Source organism: Microcaecilia unicolor, chromosome 3 (genome assembly GCF_901765095.1).
Source record: "Microcaecilia unicolor chromosome 3, aMicUni1.1, whole genome shotgun sequence".
Lineage (NCBI taxonomy): Eukaryota > Metazoa > Chordata > Amphibia > Gymnophiona > Siphonopidae > Microcaecilia > Microcaecilia unicolor.
The window spans coordinates 75,787,829-75,810,762 of record NC_044033.1 but is presented as its reverse complement, the minus strand read 5'-3'; the positions used below and the strand labels follow the sequence as shown (position 1 = coordinate 75,810,762).

Below are 22,934 nucleotides of genomic sequence, written 5' to 3'. Positions count from 1 at the left end.
TGTTCTGCCAAAGTTGAATTCTATTTCTAATCTTATGAGCAATACCCACATTCAAAACATTGCCTGAACTAGCAGTCAGAAGTGCTCTGAATAAAAAAAAAAGGATCTTACAGATCTTAGGGGTCCTTTTACTAAGGTGCGCTGAAAAACTGCCTGCATGTTTTGGGCGTGCGGAGATCCATTTTTCAGCAAATCTGCAAAAAAATGCCTTTTAAATTTTTTTTGACAAAAATGGACATACGGGAAAATTAAAATTGCCACGCGTCCATTTTGGGTCTGAGACCTTACTGCCAGCCATTGACTTAGCAGTAAGGTCTCTCGCATTAACCGTAAGGTAATCCTATATAATAATTCTCACATCCAATCTTCTATGCGTCTTGCTGCCTGTGTCCGTGGCTTCTTCGGAGTTGGTCTGCTAGGCTCCGTAGCTCAGGCTGACGTCACCGTAGCCATTGTGGCCACACTCCTGGGGGGCGGGGCTGTCCTGGGAGTGGGCGGTGATGACGATGAGAAAGAGCAGAGCGGGCGGCAGCAGTCAGGCTGCGGCGATCAGCAGCCGCACCTGCCGCCGGCTCATCAGGCGCCCGTAGCGCAGCGGGAATACCACTTGGACGGAGGGATGACCCTGACACTCGGACGGAGGGAGGGACCCTGAAACAGCACTGACTATAGGAATCGCCGGTGCCAGAGGGAGAACGGCGCTTCAGGGCAGTAAGGTGACCACGCGGACGGGGAGAGCAGGCAGTAGAGGCGCTTAGGCACCATTTTTTCTAAAAACTCGGTGGGGGGGGGGGGGTGGCGAAGTCCACTGTAAGCAAGGAAGCCCTTTCCCGTTAACCAGAGCACATGACCCACCAGCATGCAACGGGAGCACTTACGAGGGGAGGGAGGGACGACGACCCTAAAACTCGGAGGGAGGGAGGAACCCTGAAACTCGGAGGGAGGGACCCTGAAATTCAGAGGGAGGGAGGGAGGGGGGACCCTGAAACTCGGAGGGAGGGGATGACCCTGGAACTCGGAGGAAGGGGGGGAGACCCTGGAACTGGGGGAGGGAGGGGGAGGGGGCCCCTGGCACACACTCTCATTTTCACACACACACTCGCACCTAGTCTCACTCTCTCTCTTACACACACACACTCGCACATTTACTCTCTCTCTCTCTCACAGAGTCACTCTCACACACACTCTCTCAAACATACACACTCCGAGGAAAAGCTTGCTAGCGCCTGTTTCATTTGTGTCAGAAACGGGCCTTTTTTACTAGTAGAGAATAATATAAGAAACTCAAATTCTCTTTGCTGCAATATTAATTAACAAAAGGGAAAAAAAAAAACAAGTTCTCTATTTTAAGTCCACTAAGCTGGGGCTGGGCAATACATTAGTGGGAGAATAGGAAATAATCTACCCCATAAATATTTAAGGAATCGCATTAGACTTCTTACTCAAAGATATGGTATATATTATCAGACACATACTGAGGCTTCAAGAGCAGTTGTCACCTAGGACACCCGGAAGTAAGGATGTTACTGAGCTCTTACTAGATACAAAAAACTGAAAGTTGAGAAGGTAAAAAAAAAAACCTCCAAACATATTTCAGCTTATTATACCATACTATACATTTGCAAGGAAATTTCAAGCAATGAGCCCAGAAGCGTAGGCAGGTTGAGTTAGGTTGACGGCGCAGGGGGAGCGAGAGCAAACTTCCACCGGTGCACATTTTCAGTGCTACACAACGAAAAAAAAAGGCGCCGGCGCCAGCAGAACTCCGTTTGGGGGAGCGGCTGCTCCCCTGGCGCCGCACCTAGCTACACCACTGAATGAGCCCCCATTTGCAATACTTTAGGCCTTAGGAGCAAAACCCATCTACACCCTGCCTGTGTGACTCTTGCCACATCTAGATAAACCGGTATCTTAAAGTTCATAAGTATATAAGTATTATATATTCTTTCAGCCAGAACAGTTAAGCGCGTTTCTTGACTCTAGGAAATTGTCTGCGGCTGCTACCAACTGATTAAGAAGAAGTTAAAGTAGGTGAGAAAATGCGTGTTAAGCCTATTCCTGTTACAAATTCTATTTGTTCATATCCCCTTTATTTTTAAACACGTCCTCCTTTATTTAGCTCATTTGTGATTTAAAGAAGACATTTAAATTTAAGATTGTTATAATGTTTGCTATGGATGATATAATCCTAAATTTATTTCTTGTCTGTTTTTCTGAAACAAGATTCTCTTGTAATGTTAAAAATTTGGAAAGTATAAATAAAGAATTAAAAAAAAAAGTATATAAGTATTGCCATACTGGGCTAGATCAAAGGTCCATCAAGCCCAGCATCCTGTTTCCAACAGTGGCCAATCCAGATTACAAATACCTGGCAAGATCCCCAAAAAAGTACAAAACATTTTATGCTGCTTATCCCACAAATATTTTTCCCAAGTCCAATTTAATAATGGTCTATGGCCTTTTCCTTTAGAAAGCCGTCCAAACCTTTTTAAAACTCTGCTAAGCTAACCTCCTTTACTACATTTTCTGGCAACGAATTCCAGAGTTGAATTACACGTTGAGTGAAGAAAATGTTTCTCCAATTCGTTTTAAATTTACTACTTTGTAGCTTCATCGCATGCCCCCTAATCCTAGTATTTTTGGAAAGCTTAAACAGACGCTTCACGTCTACCTGTTTCACTCCACTCATTATTTTACAGACCTCTATCATATCTCCCCTCAGCTGCCTTTTCTCCAAGCTGAAAAGCCCCAGTCACTTTAGCCTTTCCTCTTAGGGAAATCGTCCCAGCCCTTCTCTGCACCTTTTCTAATTCCACTATATCTTATTTGAGATGCGGCGTCCAGAATTGAATACAATATTCGAGGTGCGGTCACACCATGGAGCAATACGAAGGCATTATAACGTCCTCATTTTTGTTTTCCATTTCTTTCCTAATAATACCTAACATTCTATTTGCTTTCTTAGCCGCTACAGTACACTGAGCAGAGCATTTCAACATATGATCAACGACAACGCCAAAATAACTGCTGCCTATTTTTATAACATTTTTAAGAACAAAGTCTCAACTTAATACATCTACAAACTGAGAACCAGGGAAGCCAGGTTCAAATCCCACCAGTACTTCTTGTGGTCCTGGGCAAGCAACTTAACCCTCCATTGCCTCGGGTATAAACTTAGACTGTAAACCCTCAGGATACACAGCAAGACTTACTGTGATTGAATATACAACTGAAAAAGGCATGAACTTTAAATCCACATTATTTTCCCCTTCTAGCTTTACAATCCCTTTTTCTTACCTCTTTGTATTCAGGTATCCCCCAACTTCTATCATTCTTCCTGTGAGGAAACACTTTTCCCTCCTCAAGGTATACTCAGCTCTTCTCCACAGGGTTTATGATACAGCTTTTTATTTATTTTATTTATTGCATTTGTATCCCACATTTTCCCACCTATTTGCAGGCTCAATGTGGCTTACAGTGATTTTGTCTCCAGAACAGGCCAGCATGCCAGATCAGTGATTTATGCAGTTATTGCCACTTCTATTTTCTACTGGTTAAACCTCTCTTTATTCTGTCTTAGCATCCCACTGACTTTCCCTCCTACCCTGTGTTTTGTCATGTCGAAGTTATCAGATATTGTCACTCCTTACCTTGACCATCATCTTGTACCATCATTCTTGGTTTCTATGACCTAGCTGCACAATTTTACACTCTCTTGCATTAAATATTTGTGGTGAGATTTCTGATTTCCCTTTGTTTTGTTAAACACTGTAATTACTTTTTCAACACTGCTTCCAAGTCCTCTGTATCTCCTTATGTAAGCAGAGAACTATTGCCCTCTGCTGCCTCTTCCTCAAACACTTCCTTGAAGTATGCTTTTTATTTAGAATGGTGTACACATGCAGCTTAGGAGAGCACAAAATGAAACCTTATGCAAGTGTAATCCTCTCTCTCCCCCTGCCTGCTCAGCCCTTTATCCTCCTCTCTTCACTGTTCACTTTCTCAAAAATTGGTCCCTTTTAAAAATATATTAATGACTTTCTCCCCAGCCTGAGACAAGGAAAGTTATTCCATTCTCAGTAACTCATACACTTCATTTCTCCATAATGGAAGTTCAGATGGATCTGGTTGTATCCATGGAAGCAAAATACACTTCTTAGCTATCAAACAAGATTTGTGGAGAAATAAGTCACATTCCATTATTTATAATTCAAGATCGTCCACATTATCCAAAAGACAGTTTTGCCTATTAAATGCTCTAAATGGGTCCATAACTCCTCCCAAAAATATATAATCTGGTTACACTCTCAAAGACAAGGTACATAAGTCCCTTTTCTAATGGCATATTTAATATAAGTTGCTGACCTCCCCAGCCATAACTTAGCTACCCAGGTTGGAGATATATAGGGTTAGATTCAGTAAATGGAGCCAAAAAAACCTTAAGCATTAGTCTATAAGCCACACCTAAAGTTCGGCATGGTTTATAGAATAACACTTAAGCGTTACAGTCACATGTAAATGTAGGCGCGACCATCTGCACCAATGAAAACGTGGTGCAAATGCGCAGTCCTACATTTACGTGCAAAGAACCATTATTTTGTAATTATGTAACTCAAAGCCGTGCCTCCATTCCGCCCTGAAACGCCCGTGGCCGTCCCCTTTCTGCACCCTCTTTATTGGGCCGCACCTAACTTTACACTCATAACACCCAAATAAATCTAATTAGTGCCAATAATTGCTTGTTAAAAAGCCAATTACTGGCACTAATTAGCTCATTATTCAATTAAATTGCACATACAAATTGGGAATGCGACCAAATTTGCGCATGTAATTTTTGGCGACCTTTACAGAATCAGGGGGCTAATCTGTGCATTTATTTAAAACATTCTCTCATAATTGTGCAGATTCCACCCATATGAATCCTCCCCCCCCCCCCCCCCAAAAAAAAAAATCTAAAGTCTTCAGCCTCGTATTGTTTTCCCAAATCTCATGCCCATTTATTTACTGTAACTTAAAAAGGAGCTCCTGGACTTCAGTCATAAGATATTTATTGAATCTCCCAATTATTCCCCATTGTACACTAACCAACATCCAAAGGAGGTCCCAAGTAGCTGCCTGTAATGACTGCCCCCGTTGACTGAACAAATTGGCCACTTAATGTGTTTGATAATATCTAAATACATCAGAGGATTCCAACCCATATCACTCCTGTAATGCTGGAAATGATAATATCCCAGCTGTTTTCTCTTCAAGCTAATGTTTCACCTGCCATATTCCTTTAGCATATCACGTTTGAAATCCTGAGCCCTCTAATCCTGAGAAAAATGTTCCATTCTCCAACAATGGAAGATATGGGGTATATAGTTCCTTTCCCCCAAGGTACTGGCATAACCTCTTCCACCCCTATCACACTAACTGAAGGAGCAAACCAAGAAAGGTGTTGTAAAATACAAAGCCACTTAGGTAGGAGAATCATTTTCATCACCTGTGCCCATCTAAATAATGATAGTAGGTAGTCATGCCATGAAGTCAATAGGCGAAACACATCATTTAACAATAAGGCTATGTTTACCTGACAAAGTTTCAGTAAACCCAATTGAGTGTGTAGACCCAAATATTTAATCTTATCTTTAGCACAGGAGTTCCCAAATTATTCTTCGGTACACACCTAGTCAGTCAAATTTTCATGATATCCACAATGAATATGCATGAGATAGATTTGCATATAATGGAGGCAGTGCATGCAAACCTTTTTCATGCATATTCATTGTGGATATCATGAAATTTTTACTGGCCTGGTGTGTCCTGAGGGCTGAGTTTGAAAACCCCTGCTTCAGCCCAATTCTAAGGAAAAGGACCCTGCCACTGACATTTAATATCCTCAGTGAGCTCCAACATTCCAAATTTGTCCTTATTAATATATAAACCAGTAAACGCACCAAAATCATGTAAATCAGCCAAAACTACAAGAAATGTATCCTGAGGGTTCTATAGAGTCACTAACAAATCATCAGCAAATAATGCTGTCTTGAACTCATAAAGGCCCACCCACAAAGCTTGCAAAAGATGGTAGTAGTAGTATAGCTGACTGGTTTTTGTCAAAGCAAATTTGCATATTTTTGTTCGGTGGTCACGCCCACTTCGGTCACATCAGCCAATCAGAAGCGAGGACATGCCCAGGCCCCACCTACTCTCCACCTAAGACATGCCCACTTTCTGCCCCACCCCCCACCAGCTGAAGCATTTGTCCTTTACTGGTCTCATATTGCCTGCCCTGCTCTTCTCAGTCACACCGTTAACACTTGTTTTCATGAAACTGAGCATGCGCGAAGTGTCGCACATGCTCAGTTTCACTAAAATGAGTGTGCATGGCGCGACTGAGAAGAGCAAGGCAGGCAGTGCAGTGAGATCAGCGCTGGACAATCACTGAAGCTGGCGGGGGTTGGGGACCCCTGCCAGTCAAACCAGGGACCTCAGAGCCAATTTGGGTGGGCCCAGGCCCCCCCATAGCTATGCCACTGATGCCATCATAGCCTCACCCTGTTTGCATAACCCTGCCCCTAGACCTGCCTTATTTGCATAGCCCTACCCCTTTTGCATAGCCCTGCCCCTTGCAGTGAGATCATAGTCATGCTCCCTTTTCTACGATGGCAGAGCACACTGGACACACCACATCACTTCCTGTTTCAAACTACTCGCCGCCATCTTGAATGGGGTCAAGTGACAGGAAGTGATATCAAAAACCTCCGACACCGTTCTCTAGAGCCTTGGAGAAATGTGTGCAGTTTAACTTTTTTTCTCACTTTAAAAAAAAAAGGATACCTTGCTGTTATGATTCTGCTAGAAAGGCAGGGGAATGTTTGGGACTTGCTTCTGATTGGCCTGTCAGGGGTGGAGCTGACATCTGAAGCAGCAGATGTCAGAAGCCTGATCTATTTATTTAAGCTTACCTCTCCCTACAGGCCATGCTTTAGCGATTGATTCCTGTCAGCTGAAGCCTGTTCCACTTTCTCTCAGTCTGTGCTGCTGCACACTGTGTGTTTGTTGGACTCTGTCTTCTCTCCTCATAGCTTGTAGCTTCTGTGTTTGCTGGGTGTTCCCAGCATGAGCTTGATTGTTTCACTCCCCTGCATCTGAGTCTGTTCCCTGCTTGCTGGTGTAGTGTGGTCTGTGATAAGCTTGTCCCTTGTATCGTTCCAGTTCGTTTGTTTAGTTTCCCTTTCCTCAGTGTAACCCTTTATGTGCTGAATTTAGTATTTGCCTTCTGTAGTCCTGCCTCTCTCGGCAGCCTCCCTGTCCTTGTATTTGCTCCTGTTCGTTTGTTTTAGCTTTCCTTTGTTTGCCTTACCTTTGTCTGTTGTGTTTGCCCTGCTTCCTGCTCTTTGCTGTTCTGGGGCAACAGAGGGTTAAGTGATTTGCCCAGGGTCACACGGAGCTGCAGAGGGAATTCAACCTAGTTCCCCAGGATCTCAACCCATTGCTGACCATCAGGCATCAGTGGGAATCGAACCCATTTCCTGAGGTCCAGAACCCGCTACACTAACCATTAGGCCAACTCCTCCACTCCATGAGTCCTTGTTCCACAGCTTCGTTTCAATTGAAAAAGGTCTGCCTCCTGCGCATTTATCCCATGGAGGTATTTAAATGTCTCTATCACATTTTCCATCTCTTGCCTTTCTTCTACACTACATATTGAAGTCTTTCCCCAAACATATTATGACGAAGCCAACTGACAACATACACATAAAGCCAGGGAATTATCTAAATCACCCCACAGCTGTAGAAGCAGTTCCTAAGTTCCTAGCACAACTTACCATCTTAGTACCCATCTCCTTTTTTTTTTTTAATGAAGAACCTGAACAGAACAGTGTCAAAAGCCTCAGCACAATCATTAGCAGGACTGTCATCTTTACCCCTAATCACACTGGCAAAAGAAATTGATCAAATTTGTTTTATTTGTTCTCTGCTGGTGAATGCACACACAGTTTCACCATATCCAAGGTATTTCACATTCCTTGCCTTTACCAGTGATTCTATTAATTTATCTATATAACCAGCAGGTTAATTAATTTACACTGTCCATATAAAAATGCTCTGGGCAGTGTACACCACCAACAGAACAAAACAATAAGGGGGCAAGTCCAGCAATGTATTCAGCAAGTCCAGCAATGCGTCTCCCACCCCCTGTGCCACCCTCCGTCCGTACTTTCAAATCACCTCCACTCCAGTCTTGCCCAGGCAGTGGCAGCGGCACTCATAGGCTAACTGCACCTGCACCGGGACTTTCTGTCACTCTGAACCGTCCCGCCTTTCACAAAACAGGAAGTGACGTCAGAAGGGGCAGGATGGTTCAGAGTGAAAGTTCCAGTGCAGGTGCAGGCAGACTATGAGTGCCGCTGCCTAGGCGAAGACTGGAGCACAGGTGATTTGGTGAGGAGCGGGGAGGGGCGCGCCAATTGCAGAGCTTTGCTAGGAAGTGAGAGGGAAGGGAGAATGTAGATAAACTGTCTGACAGGGGTTGCGTACACAACAAACGCACCTCGAACAGATATGCCACTGGGCAATTCTGCAACATAGGGGCTAACATGTACATGCCCATTACACACATAAATGTTTAAAATAATGGCATACTCGTGAGTATGTGTGCACATATGAATGTAACTGCCAAATTTCCATCTAAGTGCTCTCCAGTAAATATGCGCTTAACCTACATAGTGCATATTATCACAGAGCCACACACAGGGCGCTCTCACTTATATGCACAACTTGCAGAATATTGTAAGTTATGGGCCAGATTCTATACACAGTGCCTAGGAAATCCACGTGGAAAACATTTCCTTCTAAGCGTATTCCATAAGCATCGCCTAGATTTAGGCGCAGTATATAGAATACGCTTAATTAATATCCTAGCGCCTAAGACTATGTGCCTCCATTTACACAAACGAAAACGTAGATTTCCCAACATGTAGATTTAGGCGCAGAGAGCCATATTCTACAACTACGCACGTAAATTTTGAAACGCCCACAAAACGCCTATTTCCCCACCCATAATCACGCCCCTTTTTGCTTGCACACATTAAAATTTAGGTGCAATGCGTTACAGAATACGCTTAGGGAGTTGTGTGTGTAAATTCTAATTATTGCCAATTAGCGCTCATTATTGCTTGTTAAGTGCTGTTAATAACGCCGATTAGCATGTTAAAGTCAATTAAGTTACGTACGTTGTTACAGAATATGCTTGGATTTCAGTGCGGATCTCTAGACACGATATATAGAATCCAGGGGCATGTGTGTCTCTCTGACATTTAAGCATGAACAGTTACACCAGCTTTGTTTGGCACAAGTACTTCTGCCTAAATGCATATGTGAATGTACACCTGGTTATGCTAGCATTCTATAAGGAAAGTAGGCTCCAGGCACCCTGTTATCGAATCACTGTCTAAATGCATAGCTGGAGAAGAGTACTTGGAATCTGTGGTTACAGTCCTGCCCTCTGTCACTGGGCCCCAACTGCACTTCGAACCGCATAGTCCTTGTAGTTCAAAGCACCAGCGGGGCCCTAGGCAGCAGAGGGGGCCACTGATCTCCTCCTCCTCTTTGTACTAGAAGCCTGATCTGCCTCTATGGACCTTCTGTAGGGGCCTAATCTGCAATGAAGTATAACAGAGGAAGGCATCAGCTGGGGAAAAGGGAGAGCTTTTTCCAAACGCACAACATAGTCAGCTGCCACCTTCCCTGACCCAGTTCAGCCTCTGGTGTTCTATGAATCCATCAGCGGGAGCGACGAGACAGATGAGCTGGGTGATGCAGTACTGAATGTTCTTTATTGTCAAACAACATACGGGGAATAGACAGTTGAAACTATAACGATCTTGGAAAATAAATAAATTGAAACGGACTCGACACAGGCCGTGTTTCAGGGTTAAGTGCCTTCGTCAGGAGTCCACAAGCAATATGTAGTTTCCTTGTAATGTGTAACAAAAAAACAAAGAGAAAAAAATCAAGGACTCAATAGTTCAAGGAACATCTGTCTCTGCTGCAAGGACCAAAGCATCAGGTGCCCTGTTAGTGGCACTATATGTACACTATATGTCTAGGCGCCTAATAATGCCCTTTTTTCCCATTGTCTCTTTCTAATGTTTCTATGTTGTTGTCCCATTGTTATACTACCAATGATATTCGAATGCCTCGCACAACTCTGTTCAATGTAATCCATAACTTAGTTGTAACAAATGTATTTCTATTATTCAAGTCTTATTGTAAGCCACACTGAGCCCGCAAATAGGTGGGAAAATGTGGAATACAAATGCAACAAATAAATAAATAAATAAATAAATGTGTCGGCAAATACAAATTCATTGATACTAGCCCCAAAGGAGCAATCATATGCATCCTGTGTTATTAATGAACTTTGCACTTTATTCACTGCACCCTCTTCTGCCCGTTTTGAATGTGAATATATGTTTACATACTTAAACATATACTGGGCCCTAAACACTTTTTTCACTGTTAAATTGTTGCAACTTTAAAGCTCCCTAAGGAAAGAATAAGCACTTGGTAAACCAAAGGCTTATTAACTGCTGGTTGCATGACAAGAATTCACAGCTAAATCATTTGTAAGCTCTAACCTTATGCCAAATCATCAGAAAGAATGAGAAAGTTGGCACTTCTCCTCCAACTATTGTTTAAAAGCGCTGTAGGACCGACTTTAACCTAAGCTATGTATTATTAACGTAGTACAAGGCATCCCTGGCCCACTGCAACTACTGAATTTGCTAACTACAGTTGGAGGGACGATCAAAGGGCAGAACTCTTTGATGTGCAATTCCTTGGTAAATTCATCCAACAAGAATCCAATTGAAGAATTCCAGGTCCGATGAAGCAAGCAACAAGTACAGGATCTTCTGACAGCTTGAGGATGCTACAGAATCTTTGGCATCAAACCATGACCAAGTCTGGCACCTCAGGACATATGAAGTCACAAAATGGCAAACCCTAGTTACTACAAATCATTGAAAGTCAGTTTAACAGCTCCCTAACCCACGCACAGCGACTACTTTCCCCAAAAGTACAAGATCTAACATACATGCTACCTTGTAGTACATAAGTATTGCCATACTGGGACAGACAAAGGTCCATCAAGCCCAGCATCCTGTTTCCAACAGTGGCCAATCCAGGTCACAAATTCCTGGCAAGATCCCCAAAAAAGTACCAAACATTTTATGCTGCTTATCCCAGAAATAAGCGGTGGATTTTCCCCAAGTCAATTAATAATGGTCTATGGACTTTTCCTTAGGAAGCTGTCCAAACCTTTTTTAAACCCTGCTAGGCTAACCGCCTTTACCACATTCTCTGGCAACAAATTCCAGAGTTTAATTACACAATGAACTGGCCATACAAGTGGACACCATTGACAGTGTCAAAACAGAGCTCTAATCTAGCTGAAAAGCTTCTGAGTGTGCCTTGCTGCTCTGCATGTTACCACCCTGAGCTACCACCATCTCATTTCTATCCACTCAGCAAACTGACATGAAAGTAACTCTATTTTATTGTATTTAATTTTTTTAAATTTATCTCACAAAATTATACAGTGGTAACTCAAGATGAGTTCCATTCAGTTGCTGCAGGTATTCACCCATTGCCAGAGAGCTTATAATCTAAGGGCCCTGTTTAATAATTGAGCCTGCAAAGAGGTAGGAAAATGTGGGATATAAATGCAATAAATAAAATAATAAATAACCTGCATTAATGCATATTAAAGTGTATTAATTCAAATTAAGTTCATAGTTAGAAAATAGGCCCCACTGAAAATATTGAAGCATTATTTACACTAGTAAAAAAGGCCCGTTTCTGCCCGAAATGAAACAGGCGCTAGCAAGAGTTCCCCCCCCCCCCTCCGTTGCTGTCTCCCTCTCTGTCCTCCTAGTCCCACGCCCTCTTTCGTCCCCTCCGAGTTCGAGGCCGTCCTCCCTCTCCTCTCCCACTCCCCTGTAACTCACCACTTTGTTGAACGACGACCGCGATTGTGGCGGGGCCATTTGTGGAGGGGTGGTTGGAGGGTAGCTGGCACGTTTTTAGTCGGTGGTGATTGTGGGGTTCGTCGGTTGAAGCCATCTATCTCTGGCCATGTCTCCGCCCTCGACGTCATAATGTTTGACGTGAGGGCGGGGCTAGGAGACATGGGCAGAGAGAGATGGCTTCGGTTGGGCACGCCCTCGGCCGCTTTTGTTTGTTAGGCAGTCTGCAGTGATTCGTTGGAAGGGAAGGAGTAGGGACTCCTCCCCGTTTGTTCATTTTCGTTGTTTTGTAATTGTTCCCCCCTCGACATCATCACGTCTGTCGCGAGGGCGGGGCATGGAGACATGGTGAGTGTTGTGGCTTCACCACCATGAACTTACGAACCGGTGTCTGAGTGGCTGCAGTGACGTCAGTGTCTTCAGAACGTTGAGGGTGAGTTTTATTATAGTAGATGTGTTAATACATTAGTGCAGCTTAGTAAATGAGAACCCAAGTTTATATCTAAGGACATGGAGGGTGGAATGATATGCCCACAATCTCAAGGAATGTAACCCTTGCATGGTTTTCTTTCTTTTCAGATTTTCATTTCATTGCCTATTCACTTTTTCATCAAATTAACATTTTCACAGTGTCAGCACAGAAACTGGGTTTTTACAATTGTCCAGCCTGTGATGTGAAAATGGGGATCTCTCATGGACATACAGTATACGTCCTCTATTAAGACCCTTCCCCACAATAAAAAGAACTGCTATAATTGTGGAAGAATGTCACCAGGGGCCGAAAGGCTCTGACAGAACAAACTCAGAATTTCTGCAATCAAAGACAAATAAAAGAAAGTTCTCTTCTCCAAAGAATTATATGATCAAAGTCTCAAATCCACCAAGCCTCCAGAATTCCAAGGTCTCAGCACCTAGAAGCAGTGTCTCAGCACCAAACACACTGTACTGTACAACAAGGCTCATGCCACGTATCAGTGTTGTAATATTTCCATAGAATCTGACATTATCAGGCTTATTTTCGAAAGAGAAGGGCGCCCATCTTTCGACACAAATCGGTAGATGGGCGTCCTTCTCCCAGGGTTGGCCAAATCGGCATAATCAAAAGCCGATTTTTGGCATCCTCAACTGCTTCCCATTGCAGGGACGACCAAAGTTCCCGAGGGCGTTCAGAGGCATAGCGAAGGTGGGACTGGAGCGTGCCTAACAGATGGGCTGTCCTCAAGCGATAATGAAAAAAGAAGGGCGTCCCTGACGAGCACTTGGCCGACTTTACTTGGTCCATTTTTTCTTACGACCAAGCCTCAAAAAGGTGCCCGAACTGACCAGATGACCACCGGAGGGAATCAGGGATGGCCTCCCCTGACTCCCCCAGTGGTCACTAACCCCCTCCCACCCTGAAAAAAACAATTTTAAAAACTTTTTTTGCCAGCCTCAAATATCATACTTAGTTCCATCGCAGCAGTATGCAGGTCCCTGGGGGGGGGGGGGGGGGGGAGGTGTGTGTGTGTCAGCGGAGGCATAGCAAAGGTGTGGACGTCCTTCTTTTAAACATTTTGATGTCCTGAACTGCCCCCCCCCCCACCACAGGGATGGCCAAATTTCAAGGCAGTGGAGTGGAGTGGCAGAGTGGCCTAGTGGTTAGAGCACTGTCTTGCAATCCAGAGGTGGATGGTTCAAATCCCACTACTGCTACTTGGATCCAAAATCCAAATAAATAAATAAAGGGGTGTCAGAGCATAGCAAAGGCATGGACATCCTTCTCACAGAAACATCCACATTTTGGACATCCTCAACTGCCCGTCGCAGAGGACGGAGGCATAGCGAAGGCGCCTAACACTTGGACGTCCTTCACCCATACTCAAAAAATAAAAGACGTCCTTGGACAAGCACTTGGACGTTTTCCCCTGGACTTGTGTTTTAAGGTTGTAGATGGCTTGTCTGCGTGTATGAAGCCATCTTTGGCTTGCGCAGAGCAGCCACACATAATGCTTGGCTGCTCTGTTAAGGAAATCGTGTGCACATGAGCTAACAGCGAGCAGCGAATTTCCTTCATGCATGCCCTTTCCTTTCCAAATCGCTAAGGGATCGGTAAAGGAAGGGCTTTTTCGCTCAGTTAGTGCATCAGTTAGTCCACTGCAGTGCCCCATAGGGTGCCCGGTTGGTGTCCTGGCATGTCAGGGGGACCAGTGCACTACGAATGCTGGCTCCTCCCACGACCAAATGAGTTGGATTTGGTCGTTTTTGAGATGGGCGTCCTCGGTTTTCCATTATCGCCCCAAAACCGGGGACGACCATCTCTAAGGTCGACCATATCAACATTTATGTCGACCATCTCTAAGGTCGACCTAAATGTTGAGATTTGGGCGTGCCCGACTGTATTACTCGAAACGAAAGATGGACGCCCCATCTTGTTTCGATAGTACGGGTTTCCCCGCCATTCGTGGGAACGTCCTGCGAGGACGCCCTCAGGAAAACTTGGGCACCCGTTCAATTATGCCCCTCCACGCATTCAAGAAGCAGAAGAAACAGATTTGGTGAAGGCAATATCTCCACTTGTTATACTAGACCCAAGTAGATTATCCAAATCACAGCTCAAAAAGGCGCTTCCCAGGCACAATCACATGCTATATGAAAATCTCAGAAGATTTTATAAGAACTACTTCAAAGATATGTCACTCAAAACAAATGTAGAAAAGCATTAGCATCGTATCCATGTTATTGAATATTCCAATACATGCTTATTAGGTGTATCATTAGTATTATACTGACATTGCATTATATCTCTGTTATTTGAATTTCAGTGCTGTTAAATGTGTATATTTTTGATACTGTTTCATAGTAGTCCTATTACTAGGTGTTAATTTGTTGTTCTCAGTTTACCTACTTTTATGTATTTATGTTTATATTTGGCCATTTTTATCATTTGCTAACAAAATTGTAAGTTTTATGTTAAACTGAACCACTGTACACTGCCTTGGGTGAATCTCTTCATAAAGGCAGTAATAATCCTGATAAATAAATAAATAAAACAATCTGCCTGACACTGCAGTTGTAAACAGAATAGAGCACTTTATTCACATTTAGGCAAATATAGAAGTTCCAGATCAAGGGACCCAGCAGTATCCGTACCGTTTATTCAGTCAGGGGTAATATTCAATAGGATTTAGCCCTGCTCCGCAGGCTGTCCCTGGATAATTAGTGTCACTTCGGTGGCACTGTGGTTTAATATCTCCTCTGACAACTGTGGATCTGTGCAGTATGTGCCAGGGTAGTCTGTGGGCAGAAATGGGAGGATCTGGAAGTTATGTGAGAACTGGCCATATTCAGTGCCAATGCCTGCATACTTTCCAAGCGACGTATTCCACAACATGATCCAAACCATGGTTCTGGCCCTTGTGGATTACTAACAAGCAGGAGTAGAGGTTGACCAAAAGACAAATCCAACGCTGAAGATTATGAGGAAATACTTTATTGTTGTTGACACAAAAGGCTCCTGACACGGTCTGTGTTTCGGCGTCACCAAGGCCTACATCAGGGGTCTTGTTTATATTCCTCATAATGTACTATACACGTCTAACTGGTCAAAGGTGTGACTCAAGAACAGTAGTGCAACCAAAACTACCAAAAGGCGTGCACTCAAGTAGAAAATAACATCGTATATTTAGGTCTACCAAATGGCTGTTGAGGAAAATGCAGACAGGTACAGAATGTAACGGCACGGTTGATTTTTTTTTTCTCTTAGAAATCAGATAGGATCACTCCATGTTTCATCAAGTTGCATTGACTTCCAATAGAAGTGAGAGTATTATTTAAGATGGGAAGTTATTGTTTAGATAGTTTAAGGTTTGATTCCTCAATATATGATTTCTTTAGTTAATATTTCTTGCATGGGTAAATTCTACTTTACACCAAGGCTCATCTTTTTTCTCCTTTCCTAATCCTAGAGGAACAACATCTAAATGTTATTTGCTAGTTATTTGGCTTATCAAGCTGCTAGGTCTATGGAATTCTCTTTTTATTGGTTTGAGGCACTTTGACTACTTACAGTCACTTTAGGAAAGGATTTGAAGACACTTTTTAATAAATATGTCTGAGGAACTAAATCATAAGGATTCCTATCAGAATTAAGTTCCTATTTTGTGAAATTGGATTATGTTATTGTTATAATGGTTTCATATGTGTTTCCTAGACTTATTTGGTTCTAGTTTCTTGGTTGTAATCCGCTATGAACTGTCTTATCGGCATTGTCAGGCTATAAATGAATTAACTGTAACTGTAAAAAAAAAAAAATGAAAAGTGTATATTTAAAGACACAGAAAAGCACGTCCCCCCTTGCTTTCGCTTTTACAGCACACATATAATTTGAATACCATTTCCTTTGAGCATTGGCAAGCTAGTTTTCTAAGCTGTTCCGATAGTATGGGTTTACCACAGCAGATCTGAGCATAGACTCATTAGTGCAGCAGGATGCAAAGATATCCAAGATTCTCAGAAAGCCAGAAAGTTATTGTTACCCTAGGGCAGCCCATCCTGCTGAACCAATCATCCTTTCAGAACCTTGCCGACATGAAAACAAATGTTCTGTGTATCCATGGGACGATTAGGTAAAATTCACACCCTCTCTCATAGAATCCAGGCGACTTAACTCAACCCACCTTTTTACACAATTCTGGAAAGAGGAGAAGAGCAAGTAGTCTATTGCACTGAACATCTTGTTCGGTTTCATTGAGGTGAAACTGCAGGAAGACTAGCTCCCTCTTCTGTACATCAGTGGGTCCTTCAACACTCAAGGCATATTTCTACAAAAACAACAAAAGACGATTACGTAATTGCTACAAAATAAGAATACATGGAGAGCTTCAGTTTCTCAATTCCTCTCTCTTTAATCTGACCGAAGGGAAAAATACTCATAGACAAATTAGGAAATGCTACCCCCCCCCCCCAAGTCAACAGGTCACAGGGAAATATGGGACTATTCAAAATACTCCCAATTCCACATCTGACAGCACAGCAAACTGTCTCAGAATGTTCCGGTGACTGTGCGGTTCACTGATCTAAATAGTAGACTAACTTTTTATTCACCAAATCACTGAATGCTGCATTATTTTTTGTTAGTAGAATCCAGAAATAAGAAATCCACTGCTCAGTGAAATGAGGGAACTATTTTACTCTGAGCACACCAGGCAATCAAGCCCTTCCGGTGGTATGTGTTCGCTGCTGGGAGCAAAGTATCCTATTGATAATTCAACTATTGAAAATGTACAAAAAAATACAGACCTCAGAGCTAAAGTCAAACAGGGGTCTACAGCTATTCAGTCATATGTCCCAGAAAATCACGATCCCAAACAACAATCTAATGGAAAAATAACTCCACAATGAGTATTTTAAAGTGTGGAGAAGAAGCCATATAGCCAGAACATTAACCCAGTAGTAAAAGTGTAATAAGTTAATCCTCAAGTTCTGATCTTCCAACTGTGAATGATTTACCATAGGAGGGACTTGATTGCCTGATGTGTTCAGAGTGGACTGATCTCATAAAAACAGAGAAAATGATGACAGATAACGGCCACATGACCAATCCAGTCTACCCATCCATATCATCGGCTTCCTCCCCCTAATGCCTGCCCCATGTTTTCTTGAATTCAAATACAGTCCTCATCTCCACCACCTCCACTGTGAGGTTGTTCCACGCATCCATCTTTTCCATAAACAAGTATTTTCTTAGATTATTTTTTTGAGTCTATTCCTCTTCGACTTCATCTTATGCCCTCTTGTTCCAGACTTGCCTTTCAGTTGAAAGAGAACGGCATCCTATTCATTTATGCCATGGAGCTATTTAAATGTCTCAATATCTCTTCTCATCTTTCTTCCAAAGTATACATATTGAGGTCTATAAATCTGTCTCTGTATGCTTTATGATGAAGACAATCTGACTTTCAAAACTATTTTACTCTAATATTTCTGTTTTTACCACCGACGTTCAGAAAACAAATTGTCAAGGGCTGTACTAGAGGCATGTTTCATTAACTGAGATTGTCTGCATGGCAATTAAGGATTCAATTGAAAGGAATTCTATTTTTTTAAATAATGCCAGTATGGGTCAGCTAAGTTACTTGCACCCCACTAGTGAACAGCAGCTCTGGAGAGAACCGGCTTGTACATGGCATGAGATGACAATGCACAGAACCAGACACCAGCGTTTCTAATTAAAACTGACAGGATTGAAGAAGAGAAGAAGGGAGAGTGGAAAGGAATGAGGAGAAAGCAAAGGAAAGAGAGAGTTACAGAACTACTTCAAATGGCACAATAAGGCAGGACAGACTGTGGACAAAGGGAATGGACAGGAGAGGTTTTTGAAGTACCATCATTAAAGATATACTTGGTGTTTAGTAATAAATAAATAACAGGGGCTGCAGAATCAAGATACACTATGAAGGTTGTTGACCGAGGTCATGATAGTCACCGAGATCAAGAGAACATATCAGCACCGTTTGTTTAACTTAAGATACATATTTTGGGGTAGATATTCAGCCAGTAGCAATGGTACGCCAAGCCCCCTCCCTGCCCATCTTCAAGTCTTTGCTTAAAACCCACCTCTTCAATGCTGCGTTCGGCACCTAACTCTTACCGTTCAGTAAATCCAGACTGCCCCAATTTGACTGCCCCTATCGGACTCACCGTTCACTTGTCTTTTAGATTGTAAGCTCTTTGAGCAGGGACTGTCCCTCTATGTTAAATTGTACAGCGCTGCGAAACCCTAGTAGCGCTTTAGAAATGTTAAGTAGTAGTAGCAGTAGCAATGGTAGCATTTTTTTTTAGCCACTGCCGGTGTTATTCCCTGCTATTCAATACTGGCCCATGTCCAGGCAGCAGCACTGAATATCTGGGTTTATGTGGCTGGCTATCTATTATGCGGTTAAGTGCAATATTCAGCACTGAACTATCCAAGCGACACTGCATAAAGACAGGACTGTGTTTTATGTGGTCCAGTCCAGCCACTTAACTTAGGTGGTTAAGTAAACATCGGCACTTAACTGCATAAGTGCTGACTCACAAAAGAACCAGCTTTCAGTTTAGCAATCGGTGCTGATATTCAGTGGCACTATTCGGTTAAGTGTCAGCGGACAGCCCCGCACAAGTGATTTCACCAGCCAAGAGTCATTTCTAGCTGGGTACATCGCTTTGAATATCAACCCCTTTGTAGTTATATTTATTTATTTTATTAGGATTTATTTGCCACCTTTATGAAAGAATTCACTCAAGGAGGTGGTACACAGCAAGAATAACAACAATACAAAGTATGGCACAGTATGTCAACACAATACGCAACAAAACACTATAATAGACAGCATAGGGTATAAGCAAAGATGGAACACATAGACAGAGAGAGTAACAGCAGTTAGAAAATAAGGGGACTAATTTAAAGAAACTTGCACATGAGGTCAGAAATGTACTTGAATATTATCTTAGCTAGCGTAGGAGTGGATAAACATGTCCTGCTATAATATGTGCCGCCGGTGTCACTCCCTTGTGTGTGTGTGACTAGCAAGTTGTTACGTCTTCCGTTAAAGGCTGAGTGAACAGCCAAGAGTTGATTTTATGTTTTCTGCTTTTATGATATGTCTGTTTTGTTGTGCTCCACCTAGGTTTAGGCAAATATAAGTGTAATTAAAAAATAAAATAATATCCTAGAAGTTAAAAATAGCCTTGAAGTGCCACCTCCCCTTGGTGCACATGTCCCTGCAATGGATGGTACAGCTCAGGCTGATTCCTCCAGTAACTAACACCAGATAATATGCAGACACTGTCCACTGGTACAGACAGCTCAATGAGGAAGTCATGTGGCCACGGCCCATACACCAAATGACTTGACACAGCTGCTGTGTTTCGGCGCTTATGCGCCTGCCTCAGGAGTCTTGTGATGTTTCCAGTATATAATATAAATAAAGAGCTGAAACAACTGTAAACCACTACAATAGCCCTTATGACTGCAGGTGTCATCTAATATGTGGGGACAGTAGGTTTGGGTGGGTTTTGGGGGGCTCACACTTTTCACCACAAGTGAAACAGAGTGGATTATGGGCCTGGGTCCCCTTCTCCACAATGCACTCCACTGAACACTAGGCTACTCTAGGGACCGCCTTACTGCTCTAATAGGATGGCCATAACATCTCAAGATGTCATAGAGGCTGGTATGTACTATGTCTTTCATATCTTTGGGGGTAGGAGGGGGTCAGTGAAGGGGGGGGGGTGGTTAGGGGACTTTTTTTGTGGCTTAGTTGTTATTAAACTAGGTCAAGCTCAAAACGTAAGTTTTAGTCCTAGACATTTTTGTTTTGTTCCATCATGGCAGAAAAACGTCTAAGTATTAGGATCACCCTAATCCTGTCCCCAACACACCCCTTTGTGATTTGGATGCATTGCAGATGAACTGCATAGGTAAACATGCGTAAAATAGATTTTGAAAATGGTAATTTGAACATTTTGGCAAGCAAAACGTCCAAATACTGCTTTATGCCACTTTTTAGACGTTTTTCTCTTTCGAAAATGATCTCCAAAGTATAATTCAACATATCACAATTATCAACCAAATCAAAATTAATGAATAATATGGACTATTATATTGAGAAACAATTAATATACTGTTTAAACGTTCCTTGAGAAATAATCATTGGTCCAAAATAAACCATAAACTGTGGCTCATTTACGAAAAAGTAAAAAATAAATACTTCTCTTCAAAGTGATACCAAATATTCAATTTTTTCAAGAAATTAACTTTCACATCTGACACAAATTCATGTTTTGCTAGTATTGTGTCAGAGAATGAAATCAGACTTGCAATCTATCTTTCAAAATATCTCATTTAAACATGATGCTTCCAATCCACATATAAAACTTTGAATATCTAACTCAGATGTTCCAAGTAGATGTGTATTTATGGGATATTCAGCAGGGATTTAACCAGTTAGGAAGGCTCCTACCCTGTTAAATCCCCCTGGATGGCTCTGCCATTGGTATTCAGCAGAATTTAACTGGACAGTGCCACTGAATATCAGCACAAACCACCATGGCACTATCTGGTTAATGCTGGGGTGATCGGTCTGGAGTCGGGGAACTGGCAAGTTACTAGTGATTTTCAGTTCACTAACCGGTTAAGTGCCAGGATACAGCAGTTACCTTGATGCCAGTCTGGATATCTGCTGGCACCTGGATAACTTCCAGCAGCAGCCAAAGTCCCAGATATAAAGTGCCGGCAGCCGGATTAAGCCTGGCACTGAATACCTGGGTCATTTATTGCCTCGGTGAGGAACCAGCCATGGTTTGGAAAAGGAAGTAATTAAATCCAAAGCCTAGTGAGCTTACCGTGGACTGGTTAGTAAAAGGGTCTGTGTAGTTGATCCTCTGAGTGTTACACTGAATTTCCCCAGGCTCACCCAGGTGTGTCAGAGGTGGAATGTGATCATGGAAATGGTGTTTGCAGCTCAACAGTTCAGCTTTGCCTGGATAAAGTGCGATACCTGTAAGGGGAAAACATACAGGTGAGAATTCCAGTAACTTTAAATACGTGACCTCTGGAGTTCTTTTACTAATCTGTGACAAAATGTGGCCTTATCATGCCACACATTAAGGCCATTTTTACAGCAGCCATAAAATGGCCTCTCTTCTATTTTTTGCTTTAGTGCATGGCCATTTTTTTAAATTACCACGTGAGCCCTTACCGCTACCCCTTTTCTAGGCGGTAAGGGCTCACGTGGTATACCTGTGCTAACCAGTTACTGTGTAGTAATGTAGATGTGCTAACTGGTTAGAATAGGAATATCCATTATCTGCCTATGACATGCCTCACTAAAAAAAAATTGAAATATTTGAGTTACCACAGGACACCTGAGCTCATCCTATAGTACTCCATTTTTAGGCATGCGTTAGTGTCTAACGCAGCTTAGTATAAGGGCACCCTAGTGAGCTGAGACATCCTCCTTCTATGCACTGCCACAGAAACCCACCTGGTAAGATTAGGGACAGGTTACATTTTGCATCACACTATCCTAAGATTGTGGGCGGGGCTTAATGTCACAGGCCAACAAAATGTGCAGCTCAATATTCAAAAGGACTTATTCAGATAGCATGTGCTGTTATTCGGATAAGTGCTGCAGACAGCGATATTCAGAGACACTATCCCCCAGATTCTAGCCCAAATTTTGGCACACAGTAGAGGTGTGAACAGGGATACAATCTGGTCCCCATCCCTAGTCAATTCTATTCTGTCCTCACCCCATCCCCATCATATTGCTACCTTCCTCTCACCATCCCTAGTCAATTATTTTCCATCCCTTCACCATCCCCCCAGTTTTCTTCCCCATCCCCGTACCCGACCTGCATTTACAAGATCTTGTAAATTCAACAAAACATAAAATGAATCCTATAACTTGTTAAAACTTAACTCAAAATAAGAGGCATACCTTTGTTAAATATCGAAGAAAAACATTAACATGGACTACAAGAAAACAATCATGTCAAACTACGTAAAAATAATAAACCATCTGCAGACCCAGAGTTCCGTTACATTCTATGTAACATCAATTGTTCGTCATGCAACTGAGCAGAATGTTCTGATGATGTGCTGGTGACAGGAGTTCCAAGCAAGGAGCAGGCAACACATGTCAGTTTTGGCCACACATGAGACTTCTGTTGCCAGTAGGTAATAAGAGATGAGCAGAATTTCTTGCCCAAGCTCGATATGTATGTATCCACTTCATCGATCATTGAAGCCATTTCCTAGCTCTTGAATGTCTCCAAAAAAATTAAAAAGCATGCCTCCGATTCTTCTCGTTTTGGACGTTTTGTTGGCAGCTTGGCTGGAGGGGATCCCTGTGGGATTCTCGCTAACCCTGTTCAGCTCTAATTTGGACCACTTAG

The 22,934-nt window shown here is 42.6% G+C and overlaps 1 protein-coding gene across 1 annotated transcript in view; it reads right to left on the bottom strand.

Annotated features, from left to right (window-relative positions):
• PACC1 (proton activated chloride channel 1) overlaps window positions 1-22,934 on the bottom strand; it is an 80,115-nt gene that overhangs the window by 30,164 nt on the left and 27,017 nt on the right. Inside the window, 3 exon segments of the mRNA XM_030194646.1 lie at window positions 16,673-16,725; window positions 16,727-16,816; window positions 21,381-21,535. Of these exon segments, the coding sequence (XP_030050506.1) occupies window positions 16,673-16,725; window positions 16,727-16,816; window positions 21,381-21,535 (298 nt within the window).